At 40.0% G+C, this 24,640-nt stretch overlaps 1 protein-coding gene across 2 annotated transcripts in view; it reads left to right on the top strand.

Annotated features, from left to right (window-relative positions):
- The window catches only part of PHEX (phosphate regulating endopeptidase X-linked), a 106,865-nt gene that overhangs the window by 33,502 nt on the left and 48,723 nt on the right, over positions 1-24,640 (top strand). For both annotated transcript variants that reach the window (XR_010385380.1, XM_026120672.2), the window contains exons 10-12: positions 5,249-5,342; positions 9,669-9,797; positions 13,191-13,292. Coding sequence is in view for 1 of the 2 variants with exons in the window: in XM_026120672.2 (XP_025976457.2) it covers positions 5,249-5,342; positions 9,669-9,797; positions 13,191-13,292 (325 nt within the window). In the remaining variant the exon portion in view is untranslated. The remainder of the gene's footprint in view (positions 1-5,248; positions 5,343-9,668; positions 9,798-13,190; positions 13,293-24,640) is intronic.

Genomic DNA, 24,640 nt, shown 5'->3' with positions numbered 1-24,640 from the left:
GATAATTGCATCATAAAATGTTAGAAACAGCAAATAATAGAATGCTAAACTAAACCCAAGTAGACTTCAAATTCTTGTACATAAAATTCATCCAAAGAGTCACTGCATGATAACAAAGACCATGTTTATCTATTAGCTGATAATGTTCGTTACTTAAAATGTCATAGTTTGCTCCAGAAGTAAACTTGTTATGCGGCTTGAGAAAATCAGGAAATCTTATTAATGCAAGCCCCTAACAATGAAGCCTTAGCATTTGCCTCTAGGGTAAACTCTAAAGGCTTAACAGTGTGGGTAATCCCATTTGTCATTCTCCATATGACATTTAAAAGGTTAAATTAATGCAAACAACATGAATTTGATTTGTTATAGTAAATATTTCTACAGATAAATTCCTAGTAAAGCATTCCAAAATCTTAGACTTGCTTCAGTGATTAGAATATGAATTAACGTCTGAATCTCTTCAGGAGATTCAGCATCATTAGGAGAGGCGGTTGAATATTTGGAGGTGTTACTGTGGATTTAAATACACTTTTACTTTGACTGAGCTCATATTGTTTTCAGTCACAAAGCTTGTATTGCTAAACTGTACTTTTATTCCAGCACCTTTTGTGCCCCCTTCCCAGATGAGCACCCTGCTGGCAGAGGCACTATTCAAATGTGGCACGAAAAGATGGTTCCTGCCTCAGTGATCGGGCGATCCACTTGGTGAAGTTTGTTTCAGGGAGAGGGAAGAATGGAGTGAAAATTAAGTCTGGCTGCAGAAGCAGTTCTCTGTGATGGAAGTGTCAAGTCATACGGACTCACAATTGACATACTAAAAACTGTTCCCTCAGAGAAACCTGCTAAACAGTTTTGAATCATGAAATCATTGACATTGCAGTGTTACTAGGAAATACCACATAAGCAGAGTGCAGAGTGAATTTCATAGAATCTGCCTGTTTTTTACTGGGTAACGCCTCTGAATATAATCAAGTTACTGCATTGGGCTTGAAATGTGTGGCTGCAGTGTGGTACAGACACAATCTCTACCTGTCTGCTGGTTCATTATAGCAGAGCAATAAATAGGATACAGTAAAGAGTGTCCTTGTTACAGAGGTCTTTGCAGCTGTTGTAGGAAGCAGTTTTACAATTCTTGTGGATGTCAGAATGGATAACTGGTTTCCCGTTGCTGATCTTACTGCATCTTTGCAGTATGGGGCAAGCAACATAGATGTACAAATCTAGAAGCACGCTGCAATTCCCACGGTGCAAAGAGGAAACTTTTTTTGGAAAGGGATGAGCGCACTAGATTTCCTCAGTAGTCCTCATCTGCCTCTGAAAAATTAGTTGGAGTGCTGAGTTAGAATTATTTCGCTTGAACTTGTGCCCTTAGCACTACAGACAGAGGTTTTTTAGTAGTTATAACTTGATTCACAACTCAACTATGCATACAAAATTTAAGCAGATCTCAAAATCTGTGTAAGAGATCTATTTTTATTAAAACGTCAATTAATTTGTGCAACTGTCTCATACTAAATCTATCCTCTTTATTGTCACTGCATGTGTGGATTAAAATATTACAAAGTCCTAGAATTTTACATGCATAACCCACTTTATTCCCAGACAGGTTACAGCATTCCTTAGCAGATATTCATAAGTGCTGGTATAATTTTAACTGTCCCAGCAAACAAGCTCTCTACCACTTCCTTTGGGAGTGTGTATCACAATAACAGTCATCTTGGTTCAGAGAGAGTCAGCCCACACTTCTCTCTGTAACAATCATTTTGAAGTTAAAATAGGGACTATGTACTGTGATCTTCCCAAAGGTTACAACAACAAGCGCTCTAGTCTCATTGGAAGTGTGGATGGGATTTGTGTGTTTTATTTTGGTATTGTATTTCACTCCATGTGAAGAGGTCAACTTCTCTGAGCCTCAGTGACCTTATTTGTGGGACTGGGATGAAAATTACCCCAAAATATGTATTGTAGGCATTTCCTAACTAAGAAGTGTTATTTTTAAAACTAAGCGAAGCCATTCAATATTTTTAAGTTTATATAGTTAGCCAAAAAGGCAAAATAAACATGCTAAAAATAGGTAAACAGATTCAGATAAAATATGAATCATTCTGAAAATAATAACAAATAAACATTCTTCTGCGCTTTGAAATGAAAGTTTTCCTGATGTTTTGTATCTTATGCATCTATGGATTCTAGTGTGTTTACAGTCAGAAATTACTATAATTTCATCAGAGAGCTTGGTTTTAGGTGGTGTCATCTCTCTCTACCTGCCCAAATTAAAATAAACCTCAATTAATTGTGGGATATTTCCTGAAACTGATACCTGCCTTCATCACTTACATCTGTTACAAAGCTTTTTGAATTATCATGGATATTTGTGTCTTTGAATACATCACCTTTTCAAAATTTATCCTTTACAAATTTCAATCATTCATTCACTACCAATTTGAACAAGGTTCCCCAGCATGGAGGTAAGGATAAACACCTCCAAATACAAACAGGAAGCACACAGAAGGGAGAATTGATTTTTTTGTTTGATTGTTTTTTTTGTAGCAATTAAGCACTACATTGTGATGTGGCATTGCTTCATGATAGTGGTCCACTTTGTTCAGGTCTTTTACCTGAAACTTTTGATGGAAATGAGGTCTTTAAACCTTTTAATCTGTAGGACTCATATAGATACTGTTTTAGATTCACAAAATTGCTTTCTAATAAACTGAAGGATTTGGTAGCTGCTGCAGGAGCATGGATGCCAGCCAGCTCTGCTGAAATACCTGTGGCACATAGTTGTGAGGCTTGTGGAATTTAGGTCATTTACAAAACAAACTAGAGCTGAAATCTTTCAGGGTACTTTAGTTGCCATTGACTGAGGAAAGTCCACACTTCCAATGCTTAAAGCTGAAAACGTATATCTTTCTGGTATTGTTGCTTAGGTTGGAATGAGTTTTTAATGAGCCTAAAGATTATCTCAAAATGGTTTGATCATTTAATCACAGCTAACTGTGCTGGCTGCTGTGACATGTACTGTGCTATAAATGTATATTATTCATGCTAAAAAGCATTTGTCAGATATATTTTATGATTTTTGTGGGGATTTGCATGTGCTATGTGATATATCTGGATCCTAAAGGAGGGGACATGCCTAGTGTTACGTGGCATACCTAGTGTTGCACCCTGCGTTGCATGGGATGTATTCAGACCTGAGCGCCTAGGAGACGAAGTGGAAGGAGGATGCATGCTTGCTGCGGTGCTCTCTCTTTCCATGTGTGCTTTGTGAAAGTCTCTCTCCTTGGCAAGAGGGATGATGAGGAGAGTAAAAGGCAGGACTTGCAGCAATTCGCTCATCCTCTAAAACGGCTGTCACTGGCCCCAGACACTACTGATTGTTAAGAGTCCAACTTTGTGGTGACAGTTAGCTAGTTAGTGGCATTAGTAGTGTGGTGACAGTTAGTGATTGTACTCTGTAGTTTTTCTGTTTCAGCTGGGCTGACCATATTTCTAACCTTGCAGAATATGCGGACTTAAACAATTAGAAACACAGATGCTTTGCCCAGACCATCACTGGATGTGCAGCTACTGTAGCACAGCTACACACAAATATGCAGACTTGTGCTAACTGCAGTCTGGCTCTTGTGCTAGCTTCAGTCGGGCTAGAACAGCTCGCAGCAGTACCCCAAATCAGGTGATGTTATAGACCACGTGCCTTTCCAAGCTGCACACCTCTGTGCCTGGCCAGAAAGCCGTATTTTCGCACTGTTAGTACGTATACCAGTGCAGAGACAGCTACACATGTGCACTCTGTGGTGAAATCCTGTTTGGATGGCTGTGCTCAACTGAAGGGACTAGGGTGTGATGCGCTCAGTCATTAATAGACAATATTCTGCTTCAGTTTGCCTTAAGCCTCTCTGTTCTCACCTCGTTCTCAGCTCCCCAGCTCAGGGGCCAAGAGTTTAAGCTTGCAGCAGCAGCATATCTTGAGCCAGAGGCCTGAGTAGGTAGATTGGAGCTAGGTTAGCAGCAAAATTGAAGTTATGGCTCAGGTGAATGCTGGTGTGCAGACAATACCGCCCCAGAGTGAGTTTATAACCAGTTATGATCCAGGTAGGGGACGCATCTGTAAGTGAAGCTAATAGAGGGACACTGTACGAACAGCTGCACTGCTGCACTCCTACAGGGACCAAAGGCTGAAGAAATGGGTGTTTTAGAAAGGAGTTTGTTCAGATAGTTCATCACAGCATCTTCTGGTGCAAAAGAGCAATTTTCCTCCATATAGAAGAGTCTTTGTGGCCTGTCTAAAATGTTATGCAATGCTCAGTGTACAGCAAACAACTAGCCATAGCTTTGAGCAATGACTGTGTTGAAAACTATGTCATCTATAAGGCAAAATGAGCATACTGTATTTAGGCCATTACTGGACTTGTTTTTGAGACTATGTGAAGTTGAATGGCTTACTTTGCAGTGCAGTTTTACCTCATATGGCCACTGCTGAGCACGAAGATAGCTCAGTTTTGGCTAGATAAATCCTCTAGTCAAGTGCTTCAAGTTTAAGAAAGGGCATGAGTGTCAGGTCTTCTGGGAAGTTCAAACAAATTTTTCCTGGCTCTCTCAGCCTCAGTTTGTATGAAATTCTTGCTACTGAGAATTCCCTTTTTGGTATTTCAATTATCTATCTGAAAATATGAGTGGTAATACTTAATATATAAACTCTGTGGCTAGTAAGTTTTTTTTAAAGTAAACCAATATCTTCTAATGAGAAGTACATTATAAGATAACGGTAGTACCTAGTATATATGGGATGGACAATTATTTATTTTGTTTCATGGTTACCGTTTTCCCGTCCTAGTAATGGGGAAAGATAACATTCACTTTGATTTACAAGAGAAAAATCACTTTTCTTTCCTGTCTCTCCGTAGAATTTTTATGCAATTACTATTATGACACAGTTCTTGCCACTTATATGGAAAACATCTCCATGAAAAAAAAGCATTACCCAAAAATGACATACTAGGAGATAGACTCATTATAAATATTCTCTAGAAGATGGTTATCACTAGGCAATTACACATTAACTGGCTGCCATCATACAAATTCTTCTGTATAATAGGGATTTATCAATTTGGTCACCACTCATTAATTTTCAAGGTGAAATTTCTAGCATTCAGTTCGAATGTTTGTAGAGATATTTCTGTGGTAGCTTTGCAGTGCATCATATGCATTTTAATGTCTGATAAAAATATGTCTAATTTAACAGGACTGTTGCCAATTATCTGGTGTGGAGGATGGTTTATTCAAGGTTATTTAACCTCAGCAGACGCTTTCAGTATCGGTGGCTGGAATTTTCTCGGGTAAGTCAATGCTTTTTTAGTATTTATGATGGTACTACCGTCTGCACTATTGTTTTCCATTATAGCTTTCTTTTTTGCATTGCTTATACCTTTGTGAAACATGAAATGTTTTCCATGCTGGATATACTTCTCGAGTAATCTTTTGGGGGTAGGGTAACAAATTTCATCTAAAGCAATTAAGCCATGCATATTCTTGTGTATTATACTAAGGAAGAACAAGTCTTTTAGAACAGACTAAGGACTTTTGAGACTTCCCCTTTAAAAAGCCTAATTTTTTTTAAGGCTATTGAGCCAGCAACTTGGAAGTTGGAAAGTTGTTGAGTTCTGTGCCAGGTCGGTGACCCTGCAAAGGGTCAAATGCATTTCGCCAAAATCTAAGATTTTGAAAAACAACTACTTTTACGCATGCATGAAAACATATGTGGTAAAACAAAACTTCAAGATTTCATCTTCTCTGAGCTTTCTCAAACTTCTTTCACACTCCAATGCCAGCTATACATGAGCTGTAACACAAATATACATGTGCCATTTCCACAGAGAAGCTGTTCAGATACCTTCCAGCTCAGGGCTACAGAAGCCCCCAAAATCCAAGCGTTATAGTTGCTGCCCCAAGCCATGACATCAGAGCTAATTAGCTATTAATTAATATAGGCATTTATATTTAAAACAGACATACTTGATGAAACAACACAGTGATGATCCTGTGGGCACTGTGAGGGCTCTTTAAGCAAACAAAGGCTGAACGCGCAGCCAAAAGGTGCTTTACCTCCTCCTTGTCAGCGGGGGGGGGGGGAGGCAAAAGGCAAAAGGCTATGCAGACAGCTTATTGTTGGCTTAGAAGGTGAGCTTTTTGTTTCTTGTAAAGCAAATTAGCTGCTTGGTGACAGCATGACAACAGGAAGCTGTTCTCCTCTCATTATGGTGCTGCCAGTGATCTGGCATGGCAGGATGAGTGCTCTGTCCTCTCTGGCCAGGCATGCAGATGGTCCATAGTATCTTTCCTGAGTAGCACTGGAATAGTTTTGAGTTGACCAGATACCTAAAAATAAACACCAATAGCTTGTTGGAGAGTACACAAAAAATGGCAGGCTCTTGTACTTTTGAAATCATGTTCAAATCACTCTTGTTAAAGATGCCATGTTCTTTATGCAAAAGGGTGAGAAACTGGCTGTGAGAACCACAGTCGTAAGTGTGTCCCCTCCTGGCATGTTTCTTGTTAGCCAGGTAAAATAAACTGTTGACCATCAACTGGTCTGGGAGAGTAATATTGTTCTATTACAGGGAGAAAAATCCTTGGAAGAAGCCCCTAGGCTTTAGGTATTGTGCTTTTTGATATGCTAACTAGCTGCTGCCATTTCTCTGAGTACTTTCCGTAGAAGCTAAGGGAGAAATCTAGTTCAAGTTGTTTTAATGCTTATTAACATAATGTCTTCAAGGTTTCATGTAAGTGGTTGTGAAAGCTTGGGAACAGCACAGTAAGGGCAGGGAGTCAGCAGCGCATTCCCATTATCTGCCTCTGGGACCTGGAGCTGTAGAGTTAGTTAAGTGCAGTGAACAGCAATAGCTAATAGTTAATAGCTATAGTTAAGTGCAGTGAACAGCTCAGGGAAACAGATTTCACAGGTCAGCAGAGTGGCAGGGCATGAGAAATGGAGGTCCAAGGCAAACTTGCTGTTGAGCAGACTTGTTTAGCCAGAGGCTGGAGGACCAAAGCCACACAGGTCTTCCAGCATTATAAGGAAGACCCACTGACCTCTTGCCAGAGAAGTGAAGAAAACATTGAATGGCTAATAAAAAGGCATGTCCACAAGACTGAATCAGTGACCCTTAAAGTGAAGGATATATTTTATTTGTTCATTCATTACTTCAGTGAGCCTCACATGTCATAAGTGTACTATTTTTTTCACCATGTTCTCATTTTCTATCATTGGCTTTTACGTCTGAAGTGTAAAAATCTTGGCATCAAGACACTTAAACTAGCTGTCATTTTGCAAAGAGAGGGGAAAAAGAAATAACAAAACTTTCAGAAACTTCAGGTTGAGAAATAGGACAAACCTGCTGACTCTAGAGAAGGTGCCTTGACTGTCAAATCAGCAGCTCCTCTGTGTTGGCTATTTGAGTTCTAGCAAATGTGCAGCAGCTCTTGGGAAGATCAGTTAATTGTATTGTGGAGCTCTGAATTGACTGGGAGGGCTCGAAAGCTGCTATTTATAGTCACTATTACTACCTGGAGTACTGCATTTTAGAGTGGACCATTAATATTAGGAGGAGGATTTTGAGGGAGTTCTAGTTGGCTGTTGTAATATAAATAGCAATAAACCAGCTGAAAGATTTAATCTATTCTTCTCAGCTCTAATTTTATTGGTTGCCTAGCCTGTGTCATATTTCTGCCCTCTTTATGGTCAAACCTCCCTCATAATAATAATAATTATTATGTTGTAATAATAATATGTCACACTCTAAAAGTCAGCTCTGTCTCCTGACTCTTTCTGTGCCTGATGCATAGTCAGAGCTTTTGGAAGGAATTTCAAGCTTTAATGACTAATGTTATGACTACCCTCGCTCCCCTGCATCAGGAAAAAAGCTCCATTGTGGTTTTGTTTGGACTCTGGAGAGAAATTTTCTTGGTTATGTTTTTTTGAGTGCTGTGATATATTGATTGATATATATATATATATATATATCACAGCGCGCTCTCTCTCTCTAAGGGTAGAAGGATTTGGAAAAGGAGATTATTTTCATATTTGGTTCTGTTTAGGAAACTATTATTATGTATTGGTTTGCCTAATGTGGCTTTCTTATAAAAGCAGTGTTCCGTCATTGAAAATCTATTAGAGCACGTCCAGTATTAATAAAAGCATTTGTAAATGCAGTTCGCTGGTATGAGTCATTGATTGAGCTTAATAACAGACAATATGATGGAGAAAATCAATCTTTGAACTACCAAAATATCTGACCTTCAGTAGCTGAGGGTTGAGCTAGTCTGGAATTTTCCAGTGAAATCTTCTCCCGCTGGGGGAAAAAACAAATCCAAAACCTTTAGTTTTGCCAGAAGATTAATCTTTGGTTCAAAGGGAGAGAAGACTGAGGCAAAGGAAAAGCTCTGTAACTGCTAGGTCAGTGCTTAAGAGGCCTGTATAATCTGTGAGAGGCCGAAATCCTATCCTACCTGGCCTGGTCTAGTATTGACAGCTTTTCACATAGCAGACCGTATTAACTCACTGGGCTGAGATCTCTCTTATTCTAGGTGGAAATGCTTAGCAGGAACCTAAGGTTGGTCTCAGGATCCACCTGAAGAAAATAAAAAGGGGGGAGGGTGGGATAAATTCTGAAGTCAGCACTAAGTTTGCTACTTGCTTACATGGACCCATCTTGCATTTTGTGTTATGTGTACTTTTTTGTTTTTTTATAAATGAACTCCTAACTCCTACCTCGACAATAAAGTATAAAGTTAACTGGTAGGAGTTCCCAGTAGCAACATTCTTCTCATCAAAAATGAAAAGTGAAAAGCAACATGCTTAAGCTCTGCTTTAACATGTTTATTTGTGCATTGACCCTTCTCGATGATTTTTCTTTGGAAGCTCATATATGGTAGTGCAGGGACAACATCACAACCTGGAAGTGTCTATTTGACCACCATTCCTTTACAATGTGGGTGGTAAAATACACAGGCTTTTCTAGCACTATCTTTATGCCATAACATGGATGGTGATTTTCTGGGGAGAAACATGTATTCAGTGATCTTGATGATTCAAACCTGCCTTCTCCTGAAAATATTCTATCTGACTTGGCAAAATGGCAAAAAGGTGTTGTCACCTACCTCCCAAGGTTTAGATATGATTAAATAGTGTAGATAAGTTCAGGACAGCTCTATAGAAGGTGTTTCATATGGACTGACTTAATTTTCATGAGACTCATCTCCCTAGACTTCTCCCCTTGTCAATGGAGAAAGAGAAGCTTTCGCAGGAGACATCTTGGTTCAGAGATTATCTAGAGGAGTCAGTATCTCTCCACTGATTGCAGAGACACTACCAAGAGTAGTCTAAAGTTAGCACTTGTGAAGGTCTTTTTATTAGTAAGTCTCTAAGTCTAGTCTTCCTAAGTCATTACTGCTGTATTGTTTCTAAAAAGTTTGAATGTTTTTAACTCTGGGGTCTTAAAGATTTGTCTTAGCAGTTGATGAAAATAGAAATAACTGTAAAATACCATTGCTATTGTTTCTTTTTGACAGCTGTCTGACAAACATGCTTTAGACTATACTGTGTATACATAGACTTGCTCTCCCTAACCAATATGATATGACCTGTTACATGCCCCTGCCAACAGGTAATCCATGGAACCACAACTTTACTGCCTCAGTGGGATAAATGTGTGGACCTTGTTGAAAGTGCACTCCCTTATGTTGTGGGCAAGATGTTTGTGAATGCCCATTTTCAAGAAGACAAGAAAGAAATGGTGAGTCATCCTAGTCAAGGAGAAAACTGAATAAATGTCAAGAACTGTCAACTTTCTCTCCATCTGGGCACAGCCCATCCTTTCCACAGGGGGTCCTCTGGACAATGTCCAGAGGTAGCCAAACCAAAACTGGGTTGAATTTTCACCACTAATTTGCAAACATAATGACAAATGATGGTGGTCAGACTGTGCAGGAACAGAGGTAGTCATGAGAAAAGTTTAGTATAATTAGTGTAATTTAGAATCAGAGAGTTCTGTGGACTTCGTGTGTTTACTGAGTAAGTAAACTGCAGTCAAAATTTCTCTGCTTCAGGACCCACCCTCTTAAAACTGACTACACTGCTTATGTAGTCAAAACAAGAAAACTGTGTATGATGTCTTCCCCAAATTAAGGGAGGCCTAGAGCCATACACTGAGCATTTATATTTATGTTTTAGGACTTTTTCACTCAGCAGTGAAGGAAAGTATTCTTCCACACTGCTGAGTCCAGAGTTTCGCTTTTAGCTAGACATTTATCCTCACGGTAAAACTTCAAGCATTGCTATGTTATCACTTCCCTTAATAATGTTTTCAAATGATTAATTGCCCTTCACAGTCAGTTATGACTTATTTCTCGTCCATATTTTTCTCATAGGATTTTTCAATATCAGCTTTTCCAGCTATTGATTTCCCAACAGTGATCAGTTTAAAATTGACTAATATATTGAACTTGGTTCTTAGTGCAGGAGAGGCACAACCATTTAGGAAACATGTGAAAAAGCATCCTGCCTTGGAAGAGACAGCTCTCTGATAGTCCTGCACGGCCCTGGCTCACTAGCTTTAGTTTGTCTGACTACTTTGACCATTTCCTCAGTCTTATCTAGAGATAGTTGTTGATGACTCTCAAAAGCAGAACTCCCTTTTAGACAGACTAACATGCTGATTTGATTTTTGCAAAGTCTTTATGCTACGTGTTTCCCTCTCAGGTTTGCATTTCTTTTGTTAGATTCCTTTCATCTCTGAGATCCAGCTTTTCAGTTCCCTGATTCTTTATGGCATTTGTAATGTGCTATTTGCCAATTCACTGGCAAAGACATTTCTGGCATATTAAATAGTGTGACCTCTGTGCAGGATGGGGAGAGGACTATAAGAAATGTACCCTTTATTGAGGGACAAACATTTTTTCATGTGTATATATGTGAGGGAATATTAAGGGAAGCAGAGAGAAGTAGAGAGTGGTTTTCTGTTGAAATATGACCTAATGAAAATATCTCTTAGGATGCAAATTCCTTTCAGATCAAATCTTTGAAAAACTGTGGAGTGTGAATTCACAGTGGCATCCATAGCAAGCAATGGGTATAAAATTTATAGTACAGATCACGAAATTCAGACTTACAATGAACTGTCCATGGAGATGAAAATTAGATGCAGGTGAAATTTTTTGCAATCCTTTTAGAAGTGTGTTTTTCAAGTTAATAACTTTTGTTATTATCATTTTTGTTTCACAGGTTTTCAGTTCTATTTCCCTTTCTTAAATGCTAAGGAAGCATTTGAAAAAAATGCTCTGATTTGTACATTTTTTACTGGCTCATGGAATGTAGCTGTCTATGATAAGCAAATCCTTAGTTATGGTTAGTGCATGTCGTTCCCCCCCTTCCCCCCCCTCCCCAGTTTTGTCACCAACTTTTCATACCTTGGCTACTTCTCTCTTCCTTTTTATCAAGAAAGACATTATTTGTGTGTAAATATAGCACTGTTTCTAACCTACAGTGCCTGCAGTGTTTCTTACAGCTACGCCTGAGCATTTCCCGTAATAACTTTGATATCAGGAATAGGTTTCTCCTCCAGCCTCCTGCAGCCACAGCTGGTGCATAAAGCCTAAGTGTACACCAGGGCCCAGCTGCAGAGCTTGAGTTTGAACTTGTAACCTCCAAACACAGGGAGTTCACCTCATTAGTGCACTAAGGTAATTGAGTCAGTGCTCTGTCATCAATATCTTTAAGTTTTCCTATTCCCTGGGACGCAGTTCACTGTGAATGTTGATTGTTTAGTCATATTTAATGCTAAAACTGTTCCAGTTGTCCCATATTGTCTCTAAAAATGAGAAAACATTTTTTGAAAAAGGTAGAAAAAATGAATAATCAAAAGAGATTTGCTATGTTTTGTCTGGCTTCACCACAAATAAAGAACAGTTCCAGATTGAAACATACATAAATGACAGTTTAGCTGAAGGTAGCATTGCTTTCCAGGGCTTAGCCTCCACCATTACTGACATTTCAGAGATACTAGATCTACAGATTAAGATTATATAATTTTTGGTACTTGACATTTTTTTAAAAAATGTAACATAACTAATAACACAAAGATCCAGTAAGCCTTTACAAAATGACTGTCTATCATGCTGTGTGCTATCTCAGCTCTGGTTCTGTCCATGGTGAAGGACTTCAGCAACTGCTGGATCCCCCTGAACTGCTTCCCTCTCACAGTATTTGTAGTGGGTATCTGTGTCATGAGGATCATCTATTGATAAAAACAGAAACAACTGACTCCATATACCTTTGATCTGTGCCACCAGACAGATGCATAGGCCTGAGGACATTTCTGCTCTTTAGACCGGTGTGATGATTCTCTTAGCCATGAGATTTGTTCTCTGACATTTCAGAGCTTTCTTCTTTTTTGGTGGTTTTTTGGCTTTTGGCATGCTTGTGGTTTAGTATAGCAAAAAGGCTGTGAGTTTTCTGAGCTTTGCACAGTTGCAAATTATCACTGGTGGTTCAAGAGCCCCAAAACAACCAAGGCTGCTGGGTGTTCTGAGCTGTGGCCTCCATCCCCTCAATAAGTAAATTACAGGAATACTTCACAAATAGAGCTTACTGGGTGAATATTTGAATGCTGTTTTGTATTTGGATCATGATACTGTCAGCCCAAATTCAGTCCTCTTTGGCAGTATTAATGAGTGTCTCAGAATGATTTGAACCAAACAAGGCTACAGATGCTCTATACAGAAAAGGCTTTTCTTGTGTAAATACCTTGCAGATGTCTCCTTCTTCTGTATGGGTTACTGATCTACAAGTAAAGTGTCAAAACTCTCCCCAAATCACTGATTCTGTCAGTATTTATTATGATTGCAAGAAAGACATTCTCACAACTGTGACATAAAAGGATCAGCGATGAATAGGTTGTGTGGTACAACTGAAAGAAAAGAAAATTAAAAGAAACTTGTCTTGGCAAGAAGTATCTGAGGACTGGAGAAAGAAAAGAAACCAACCTTCAGGAAGGAAGAGGACTTAGTGTCAGATCTGGAATCGTTCATGGTCTTACCATATTCATCACTCCTGCATGCACTGAAACTTTTCTTCTAATCATTCTGCCATAACTTACTTTACTGGGAAGGGGTTGCTATGTGTTTTGCAGATGGAGGAGTTAACTGAAGGAATTCGCTGGGCTTTTATTGACATGTTGGAAAAGGAAAACGACTGGATGGACTCTGAAACAAAAAGGAAAGCATATGAAAAGGTAATAAATATAAACGGTGGGTAAAATCTTGTCACAGTGAACACAGTGCAAATTATGATTTGACTTGAATGAAAACAGAATGTCATGGACCACATTTGCAGTTCCAAATATTTATCCATTGTTTTATTCGTGAAGGGACAGTTGCCTCTTCTGTTTTGCTAGAAACCAAGCAATCTGAGCTCCTACTTCTGCCTGAAGTTATTTTTGTTACTTGTTCTCCCTCCCTTTCCTCCATCTTTCCCAGTCTGGCGCTGGCTGATGTAGACTGTGAGCTGATTTCAGATTTGCCTCTACAGTGCCTTTCTTAATAAGGTCCACGTCTGTGATTGAGGTGTCAGCTGTGCCACCAAGCTACAAAATAAAAGTGTCTAAAACATCTGTGAGAGTTCAGGGTGTTTGGTGTAGAGATGGAGGCTCCAGCCTAGAAAGGGATATAGGAAGAGTCCATATCTGGTACCTTTGCTGATGTTGCCATGGGAAGCCCATCCTGAAAGCCAGCTTCCTGGAGGGAGGTGAGCAGCCATGTCTTGACAGATTGATGCCAGTTACAAAGTGTTACAGTCAGTGACGGCAGATAGCTTTCAGATGGAGTAACAATAAAATGTGGGGGTAAAGGCAAAGACAGGAGGAACTCAAATCTCCCAGATCCTTTTCAGTCTTTTCCCACCTTTATGTCATGTGATACATGGAAAGGGAGCTCATCGAAATGCAAACGTGCCCCTAGAGCAGCAGTCTGGAGAGGCATGAACAGAGAAGAGTGAAGGGAAATGCATAGGACTCTTTTTGCATTTGTTGAGGCAATGGGATATCACTGAATACTCTCTGTGAACAAAGTGGTATGCTGAACTGTTCCTACTTGCTGTGTTTGAATAAAAATAGCAGTGTTTCGATTTAAAAACAAACATGGACTTCAAAGCTTTTTTGATAATTCTGGAGAAAAGGCTGTTGAGACATTTTATTATTTGAAAGTCTTAAATTACGCATATTGCCTGTTCAAATTTTATACAGTGTGCCCTTCACAGAATTGCAAATGAAATAGAGCTGGGTGAATGGACCACCAAGCTCTAAAGTAGGCAAAGGATAGTATGATGCAGTTTTTCTTGCTAACCTCATGGCAAATGGACTGCAGTTATTATTTCTTACTGACTGTGATGCTTTTTTGTTCCCTAAAAGAAACCCTTAGAAATATAATGATCTTTATTTTAGGTATTTGAGAAATTAGATGCAGACTAAGGGAAGGAGGATTTTGTATTTATTTCTTTAATAACAATATACCTGTAAAGGTATATACAAGTCAGATGTTGTTTTTCTAGCAAACAATCTGCTTAATCATCTTGTTCAAGCTCTGATATCTGCCTTCCAGCAGAGAAGCAACACAAGCACTGCTAGAAATTAATAAACTCCCTAAAAGGCTCTCCCTTTCCCTTCTTAGAGAAAGCGGTGTCCGGAATGCAAGTTAGATCTATTGTGGATGGAGATACCTGTCTCCCTCTGTTGACTTGTTTAGAAAACTTATGGTATTTTGCTTCCAATTTAGGCATCTCAGTTAAGTTTCTGAAGGTAATGGGGTGAATCTGGGCCAAATAGTGCATGACAAACTAGATTTGAGCTGTACAATAAAAATACTGCTACATGCCATAGTGCTATGAATAGCAAATGGTTTAAATCCATTCTCACCGATTTGAAGAAAATTTTCTAGTTTTCTGAAATAGAAACAGGATTAGGCTTATAAGACACAAGCGAGTGTTACATAATGACTTAGTGCAGTAACAATTATGCAGTAACAGAGCATTCTTGCAGAATACTTTTTATTAGAGAGAAATAGCATCTCCACATGCTGGCATAGCTAATGTCTTATGTTAGAGGCAAGAAGGTATGTATGATATATGCCATAAAATATTATGGTGAAAGTAAGAAACCAAAACTGTGCTTTAAACTCTAACTGACATATGGTACAAACATTTCTAATTAATGATTCTCAGCGCATATTTCATTGTGCTTTTTTTTTTCATAATCAGAATTACTCCATGGAAGAATAATTTATTTTAAACTAGTGCTTTGTGTACTCTGGGCATCAACGACAAAAGGATTCAGGTACTTTATGAGAAAAGATTGGCTTCCTTCCCCAAAAGATACACTGAAAGCAAGGCACATTGGCTAGGATTATTTAGGACTACAGATTGTAAGTTTAAATTTAGACTCATGGAAATTGCTACTTTACTGGAAGGCAATAGTCTAGAGAGGCATTTGGGTAGATTTCCAGACTGGGGGTTAAAGTGTATGGTGCTGGGGGACTTTTCAGATTTACCCTTTGTTTCGGAGCACTATCCAAATAGCACCCAGCTTTATGACAGAGGGCAGTGGGATGCTGCAGGTACCTTCTTTCAGATGAAAGGCCAGAAAGGACCCTCTAGTTTGAGCTTCTGTATCAGCAAACTATAACATTTTAGCCAATTATTACTGGGTTGAGCCCAACACCACATAAAAAAAGTGTTCCAGTTTTCTGTGGCTAATAAACCTCCATGGAATTTTTTTATTAAAATATTCTTCTTGGGAACAAATTTCAGTCCTGTGTGATTATCTTCTGCTTGTTCTATTACTAGAACTCAAGATGCCACATACTTTATTATTATTAGTTAAGTAAAGAAAGTGAATTGTTGGGTAAAGAATGTTTGGGTTTTTATTGTGTTTTCATCAGTAGCTGTGAAAGGTCCTTGTTGAAGGAGGCTAGGCCTCATTCCCGGTTTATGGATGAGAAACTGAAGCAGAAAACAGCCTGGAGACGCTGGGCCTAATGTCAGAGCTGGGGCCAGAAATACCTTCCAATAACTATCCTTTCAGGCTCATTGTGTCTTCTAACAATGTAGGGTTGAGTTGCAGCCTAAAGTGCTACAGCAGAACTGCATGTTGCATGAAAATGGCTGAGATTCATATGCTTATCTTTTTCTCGATATTTTTAATCTTACTGCTTTCTTGAATTTGCAGAATGCTCTGGAAAGAAAGGGACTGTAGAAATTGTTCTTTTGTTTACTGGTCCTGCTTCATGTGATCAGTTTATTTTGTCATTAGCTCTTTCTTTAACCTAGGGCATGTTTGGGTCATGAGCAAACTTTTCACCCATTTCCTGAAAGAGGAATAAGATCACTGCAGGACCTGAATGTCTTTACTGTGAGCATGGAAAACCCTCCTAGTGAAACATCTCATCTCACATGTCTCTTCTGTTCCTCAAGGTGATTCCCTTTGGATGACAATGCTGTACTGTAAATGACTTGGGTGGCTTTAAAGAGAATAACTGCAAATCCTGTCCATGATAAGGATACTCACTGTTTCACATGTTTTCTGCTGCCTGCTGCTTGGCTGGTCTCCACCCTCTCCTGTGCACTTGACCCAGGCCAGCCTTATATTCCTTGCTGTCAGCCTGATGCTTTGCAAAGGGACCATCGACTTTTCTGGAGGACTTACAAAAGGCCTTCGGGTAGAATCGATACTTGGGTTTTGCTTTAAGCAGCCTGTCACCTCCTTCTAAACACTGAAACATTTCTCAGTCTGTGACTCACTGTGTTAATTATATTGTTTTAAGTTACTCAGAGGGGACACCCAGTGCTACTTGTTCAGTTCCTCTAATATGATGAGCCCAAACCGCATTAAGAGGATCAAATCAACCAGTACTATTCCATGTGACGCAGGGAACAATTTTCTTATAGCCTTCATCTCTAAAAATCATTCTTTTAGTCCTCGTACACTTAGGAGTTAAGGTTTGTCTTTCCCTCTGTAATAAGACAATATAATAAGATAACATCTAATAATTTTCTCCTCTCTTATCCCCATCTATTCTTCTCTTCCCTTCCCATGATAGAAGCACCATTTTAAATGAGATCATCTGAAAGCCATTTGCAAAGAGAGATTTTAACAGACTTAGGTGATCTAGCCTGTTTTATTGTGCAGTTCTCACCTAGTTCTCTGGATGGAGCTCATGCTGCTTCCAAAGAAGCTTTGATTCGGAGACCAGAATTCGGCACTGTGCTATGATGTGCTGTTTTCTGCCCTGTCCTTCCTTCTCTTCTCTGTGCAAGTCTTACATTTTTTTACTCTGTATTTGACTATAATCAGAAACTTGTTTAAACTGTGCCTGTTAACCTCCTGAATTTTCAATGGAGATCTCTGATTAAAAAAAAAAAAAGTCCTATTCTTGCTCTTTTAACATCTCTCTTTTATAAGGGTCATTAAATTTTTCCTTTGTTTAAAGAAAAGATAATTCAACTGAGTGCAGCTGCAAGGGTGTCTCTGGCAATAATCTTCAAGTATGTGCTATGTAAGTTATATAAGCCACGCAAAAAGATGCTCTCAGCGGTTGCTCTTGCACTGGGCAAGCTCTGAGTCACCTTGCAGCCATTGCAAAGGCTGACAGATGAGGAGAGGAGGAAAAGAGGGGAGGCCTTTGTTTTCTTCACAATGAAGGTGCAGACTGCAGAGGCACACAAATTATATTGGCAGCTGTGTTTTGTAGTGGTGGGCCACAGGGAAAAGGGGAATCCACAGCTGAAACTCCATTGACATGACTAGTGTGATCAGGGCTCTCATCTTTAAAAGGCTAATTTATTGCTGCTGTTCTTCAAAAGATAATTCAGTGGAAGATCATCACTGAGATGTAAAATTATTCCATTTCCTGGGCAGGAGCCATTACTTTCTTAATCACTTTTTTCCTTCCTAAAATGCCCTTTGTGCTTGGGTTTAACTAGAGGCTTGAAAAAGAGACTTCTACACAAAAGATGCCTAGAAAAAAAAGCCTTTTTTTCCAGAAGTTTGCAAATCTCCTGTAAAATAGCCTTTATCGTAGGAATTTATTTTGTTGGTCTGCAATACTATTTTTAAAGCATGGATGACAAGCCAAAAAAAGCTTGTTTTTCTGTAATAAGATTTTTCTGTAACATTATTAACCTCTTTAGGTCATGGAGCACAAATCCCAAGGTCACTGTACAATCATTTTTTGCCTACTGAACTTGCCTGCTGCTTGGCTTTATTTCTCTCTAAGGAAGTTGTATACGCAACATTTGTTCTCTTCTCATCTCTCCAAGTCTGAAGACTGAGGCAACAGAACCACAGAAAAATACAAGGATAATGCTTAGCTATGTCTCTCTCTCTCAGGCAGTGTTAGGTATCTTTGTTTAGCCTAAGGGGTTTGTTCTGTGACTTCAGAGAGCTACAGTAAACTTTCCCGGACAGTACAGTGCAATTTAAGCCACTAGCCCTTAGGAATTCAAGAGCCATCTGTAAAAACCCCAATTTAACAAAATACAGGTACTTAAAATGAGATACGTGTCCGTGGGTTATCCCACTGAGGCCATTCACTTCTGAACCTGGAATTTACTGGTCGTATGCAGCCCTCCAGTCAATTAGCTGAGTCCCTGCCATCTTTCCCAGCTCTCTGTGGTCCCTCTCTCTTCACGGCTGGGTGATTTCACCAAGAACATGACAGCCATGCTGCTTGGACCAGAGGCCCGATGTCTGGCTCGGACGGTGGCCAAACAGTAGCAGATGTTCAGAGATGAACATAAGGACAAGAGAAGCATAAAGTGATACTTTCCTCCTATCCTCCCCTGGCCTCTGACAATCTGCAGCTCAGTTGCTTCCTGATCTACAAGTGATATCTTTGAATTTATTAGGATTTTTCAGCCCTGAGTTTGTCTTTTCTGAACCTGTGTCAATTTTTATTATCCACAGCTTCCCCTGGCAATGAGTTCCACTAACTGTGCTTCATGTGAGAAAATATCTCCTTTTGTTTGTCTGGAAAATTTCTTCCACTCCTCCTAAGTTCTTGTAGTGGGAAAAACAGAGAATCTTTGTTTTCTGTTCTTCTGTCATGCCCACTCATGTGTATTTATAACCCTGACTGACACTGCAATATGCCCAGGCAGTATGGAATCTATTGCATATATTCAAATAGACTGCTCACGACATGCACTAGATAGAGTTGTAAAGTATAGTTTTTCATTAAAATTGAGGCACACCCAGCCAAAAAGGCCAGACACCACAGCTTCAGGAGCTGAAATTAATCTTGCTTAATGCCATGCTAATTTTGCACAGATATGACAAAGCATCTAGTCTTGAGAATGGTCACTGGGTGCTCAGCAATAAGAAAAATGCTTTTTGTGCCTCCTGGGGTCTGTCAACCCATCCTATGCAAAATAATTTTTCTGGAAGGAAGGCCAGCATAAGGCTGAAAGAATGATACTTCATAAGGAGCGGAGATGGAATTTCAAACAGAATATCCCAGACACCTTTTTTTTTTTTTTTTTTTGAGATGACTTAATATCTTTGTTCCAAACATGCCAGACAACTTCACAAAGTATAAGACTGCATCAGAGCATTAGTAGAATCTGCCAGACTTGCTTCAGAAAATCTAGGAGAAGAGGGAGAAATTTCCAAAGGCTTTCATTGCACTGCATTTAGGCACTTTATTCGTGTTCAAAAGCCAATGGGAGTGAGTGCTTATCTCGAAAGTTAATGTTTTCATTATAGAGAGAAAGTTGTATTCGGATCGTCTTGCAACAACTTTGTCATTTTCAAACTGGAAAGTGTACTTCTGTTCTATGCCGAGCGAACCTGAGCAATACTTTTCTTTCTATGGAAGTGAACTTTCTGAAATTAGTGTAGTCCTTTTCTGGGGTAGTGCTTTGATGTAAAAATTAAAGATTAAGATACTGCCTGTATTGTAACAGCCTCACTGCAGGGATCAATGAGCCAAGTCTCCTGATATGGTTGAAACATGGGTTGGAGTTCAGAAGAGGCAGCCACATTTTAACTGGTTTCCTACAGGTCTACAGTTCTCTTGGGCATTAAATGTATCACCAGGAGCTTATCTTCATAGTGTAACTCATCTTTATCCTACAGAGTGCGTGAATAGGTGAACAGAAGGGGACAGACTGACAGGAAGCAAAAAGGGAAGTATATGCTGTGTAGGTTAGAAATCATGTAGGGAATTTAAAGTTTGCTGTACTTACCTACTTTGGAAATTTGGCCCAGGACATTGAGGCCAACACTCCCATGCCTTCCCTGAGATATCTGTTTGGAAAATGCCAGTGTTAAGGGCAACAATTTTCAGCTGGAAGATAAAGAGAATGAAAGATTATTTCCTTTTAGTAAGAAAGTGTTCCATGCTTTTCCTTGATTAAAAATAAATCTTCACTTTCCATCAGATCAACAACACTTTTTTTTTTGAGTCAACTGCTTATTTCTCATTACAGACTTTTTAATTTTTGAACTCAAATAATAATCTCTCTCACATCCCAAATTTAATTTAACCCCCTCAGGAGTACTGGACTTTGCTGTTCGGCAGCCACAGGAGATGTTCTTCTCCTGTGGCCAGAGCTAAAAGTAATAGCCATGGCATGTTTGCTTATCTCTTATCTCTGGGGTTAGATCACTGCTGTCAGCTTCTCCCTTGTTATCTGGCTGCTGCTACTGCTCACTCAGTTGTACAGGGATGTCAGTTCCATTAATAACCTGAGCACCATGCAAACAGATAGCAGAAAACAGGTGAAGAGAAAGGAAATTGTATTTAACGCTGATCTTGCAGCTGTCATTTTTCAGACTCCGTCACAACTCCATAAGGCCAGGATGGTTGCATGACATCAAAGCATTTGTGACAAATATCACGCTCAAAATAGAAGGAGGGAGACAGAAAGATGGATGGACATACATTCACAGACTCACAGGACCTGGGATGAATCTGAAGCTTTTGTGGCTGAAATGCAATGCAAAAGTGCTGGTATGCTAAAAGGCAGCTTAATTCTTTCAAAGGGCCAAGAAGTCCCACATCAATGACCCCTAAAAGTCTGCCTGAAAGACATTTTGAGCTTTAACTTTGTGTTCTTGTTGTTTTACCAAGTAAAATTACCAGCTGTAGAGGAACAACTATGAAGAGAGAGCAGCACCCTAGCTGAACAGTAATATGTATTGAGGTGTGAGGTAATCCCTTTTCTATTTGGAGGGGGAGTCTATGAGGGCACAGCCAGTTATCTACTTGAATTCTCTCTTTCTTTCCAATATATCTGCAATTCCTTGTTTTAAATATGGAGATCGATAGAGACGGTACTAGACTATGCATAAACAGAAAGCTCCAATATTATCCTACTTTCCTGCCCCACGAAGCCAATTCCAAGGGCCACTATCTCTTTCCAGGCAGAAGTCAGACTAATCGCTGTTTAAGAAGGTGTAGTGTGCTTGTCTCCTTCTATTCTCGTATGCACCTGATTTCCGGGAAAACCCAGGCCCACAAGTTCTTTCTCTTAGATTTAGGTCTGGACACAGAGGACCAGCTTCAGTTCTGCAGCACGCAGGAAGGTGAGAATAGCCACCCGGCTCTGACTTAATACCTGAGGCCGATTTAGTGGGCCTGCTTAAACTGCTCGCACCTCAAACCCTCCATCCTAATCTTCTTTTGCAGCTTTGCTATCCTTGTAGGAGAACTGAATGGCTGAGTTCCTGACAAGCCTTAATTTATACCCTGGTGCAATCTTGAAACCAGCTGCATGTTCACTGCTGTGAGTGGCGCTGAAGGGACAGGCAAGATCAAATAACCCTGCCAGCCGTCCCAGCTGCGGCTGCTTGGGAGGTTGAATCAAAGCCTTCCTTTCAGTCCTCTTCTTTTTTTACTGGCCACTAAAGGAGAGACTTGCTCTCCACCAAAAAGACTTATACAGTACCCCTCTTCATACTAGGTATCAGGTTATTTCACTGTGTCACAGCTTTAAGTCATTTAATAGGTAGTTTCATTTGGATCCATATGTATCAACTACTGTGAGTGTACAAACTCACAATGCTTTTTTGTATGTATGTTCTGGTTTGCCAGTCATTCTCCTACGTGGAGAAGTTTTTTACTGGACATTATTTGCTGCCCAGGGGACCATTTAAAAAGCAGGTTTCAAATCTATCTGCAGCAGAATAAGTTTAGAGTGTGATTCACTAATCCTAAATTCAAATGGTTATTCAAAAAAATGTGCTGTGGAGTAGAGATGATAATTTGCAATAGCACAGATGACAATTAGGCACCTAATTCCTCTTGCTCTTCTGTTCAACTTTGATATTTAATTGCTGTTGGTCTTTCTCTCTGTTTGTCAGCTTTTTAGGTGTTACAGCTGTATCTTAGTTAATCCAAATGTAGGTTCAGTGCACAGTTCTTTACCCTGTGTGGGACTTTGACCTCCCCTTGATTGCTCGTGGCTCTGACCAGCCATTTGGCTTGGCTGGATGTGAGCTTCTCCAAGTCTTGTATTCGCGCACGCCCAAGGCATGGAGAGGAAAGTTGCTGGAGTAGCTGGGAGGATGCAGGAAGCTACAGCAAGACAGGCTGTGGGCTGCGACTGCAGCGCAGAGCCCTCAGCCTGTAAGGCTGAGCTACCCGGGCTCAGAAGTTTTAGTAGCACTTTTACTTCCTCCAGTACCATACTAATCACAGAGGTCTGTGAAATGTTAAATAGCTCTTCAAAATGCCTCAGGCACTGGTATTGTTAGACTTTACCTTCAAGGGATTTTTATAACAGGGAGATCATCAGATTCGGGAAGCTGCTCCCTTACCCGCCTTTCAGAAGTCAGGACACTGTGCCTAAGAATAAAGGCTTTCTCGGCTGCCCTCATTTGGGAGGGAAGCTGTGATGTGTCTTGTGTTCAGTTTTCTAGGTAGGTAATGAGTTCCATTGTAAAATGGTTCCATCAGGTATAAATAAATACATAAACGTAATTAAAACTTGTTTAAATAAAAACATATAAAGATTTTCAAGACAGAGATTTGGTCTTGAGTAGAAAGCAGAATATTTTCTGCATATGTTTCTTCTAAATATACTCCAGCCTCTGTTTTTTAAATTGTGTATGCACCTTTTTTTCTCCCCCATAACTACATGGTATGGACAACAGATAGTGGCGTGGTTACTGCTACTCTGGATGTCAGGGTCCCTATTCAAGCGAAAGGAATTTCTTTCCAGAGACAGAGGAAACCTGTAGATTCTGAGTGGAGTAATGTTTTTGTTTAAAACCAAAATGGGAACTGAAGACATAGGGAAGTGTAAGAACTAGTCTCTGCCATGTCTGGCCCCAGCTGTATCTAGACTTAGAGCTTGGTCTGATACTGCATGGCTAGAAATGAGAAGAGGATTTTTCAGATTTTATTCATGGTGGGTGGGCAGGGTAAAGCAGCTCTGCAACCTTTGGTAGGCAAAGATAACCTTGAAAATGTTAAATGAATATAAACTGAGGCAAACAGACACTGAGGTCAGAAGTTGTCCCTCTCTGGAACAGGTTATTCAGTTTTGCATAAAATTGCCAAGAGAAACTGTGATAACTCATATCCCATACAGCTGTGTTGGGAGAGAGATTAGCTGCTCCTCGCCTGTCCCTGGGGCTGTCCCTCTCACAGTGTGTATTACAGCATTCAGAGCTGGAGTTCTCTTTAACACACAAGACTTTGTAGGTCCTTGGGGACTTTTATTTCGTCAGTCAGTACAGTGTTTTTTGTTAAACCTGCAGTTATCCCAGAGCTAAAAGAAAAGCAGCGGAAAAAATTCTGCAGCAAGGTATGTGTGTTTCCAGCAAGAGGTGGCATGACAGCAGTGGGCAGTAGGAGTTGACTGATGAAGGGCACTCGGGGTGAGCAATGAAGCGAGCGCAGGAAGGAATTTCTACAAAAAATGCAATGTAATCATTTCGCAGCTCACTAACATGCTAAAGCCCAGTCAAAGGTGGCTTTATTTCTTTGTTTGTCACTGCAGATCCTCAGGATTCTGGTGCAAAATATTTTGGGTAAGTGTATCTAATGTGATTTCAAAAGATAGATAAAAAAGGACTTTGAGGTTGTTTTGGAGGGTTTTTGTTTGTGTGTGTGTGTGTGCACTTTGGGGTTTTTTTTGTTTTTTTAAGATAAATGTCTTGGAAAACATGGAACAGACCCTGAAAATAGGGACATGAGGTACAGCCTTCTAAAGTACTAAGGATATGGCTAAGCTTAACCCTGGTGCATGAGCTAGAGCGCTGCGTTAAAGGCAGCATGTACCACAGGGCCCCGGCGCCGTGCTAATGATGGTCTGTCCCTTCAGACCAGACTGTTTCAATTCTGGCTTGTCTGAAGGAGGAGCTCCTAGCTGTTTGCTGTCGCTTCCATGTAGTTAGACCCAAAATGACCCAAAGTACAGTGGAATAGCATGCAGAAATCCCCACACTGGCAGTGCCCGGTCACTGGTGGCATGGCGATGTGCTGACGCAGCTGTCCACCTGTGGTTCTGGAGCTAGCGCGGGTTGTGTCTGTTTGGTTGTCTGTGCACCATCCTTTCTCCTGGTCCACAGACATGACCCCTGCT

This window comes from Dromaius novaehollandiae, chromosome 1 (genome assembly GCF_036370855.1).
Source record: "Dromaius novaehollandiae isolate bDroNov1 chromosome 1, bDroNov1.hap1, whole genome shotgun sequence".
In the NCBI taxonomy this organism is placed as follows: Eukaryota; Metazoa; Chordata; class Aves; order Casuariiformes; family Dromaiidae; genus Dromaius; species Dromaius novaehollandiae.
The sequence above is the reverse complement of the archived record's forward strand: the minus strand, read 5'-3'. Positions and strand labels throughout refer to the sequence as shown.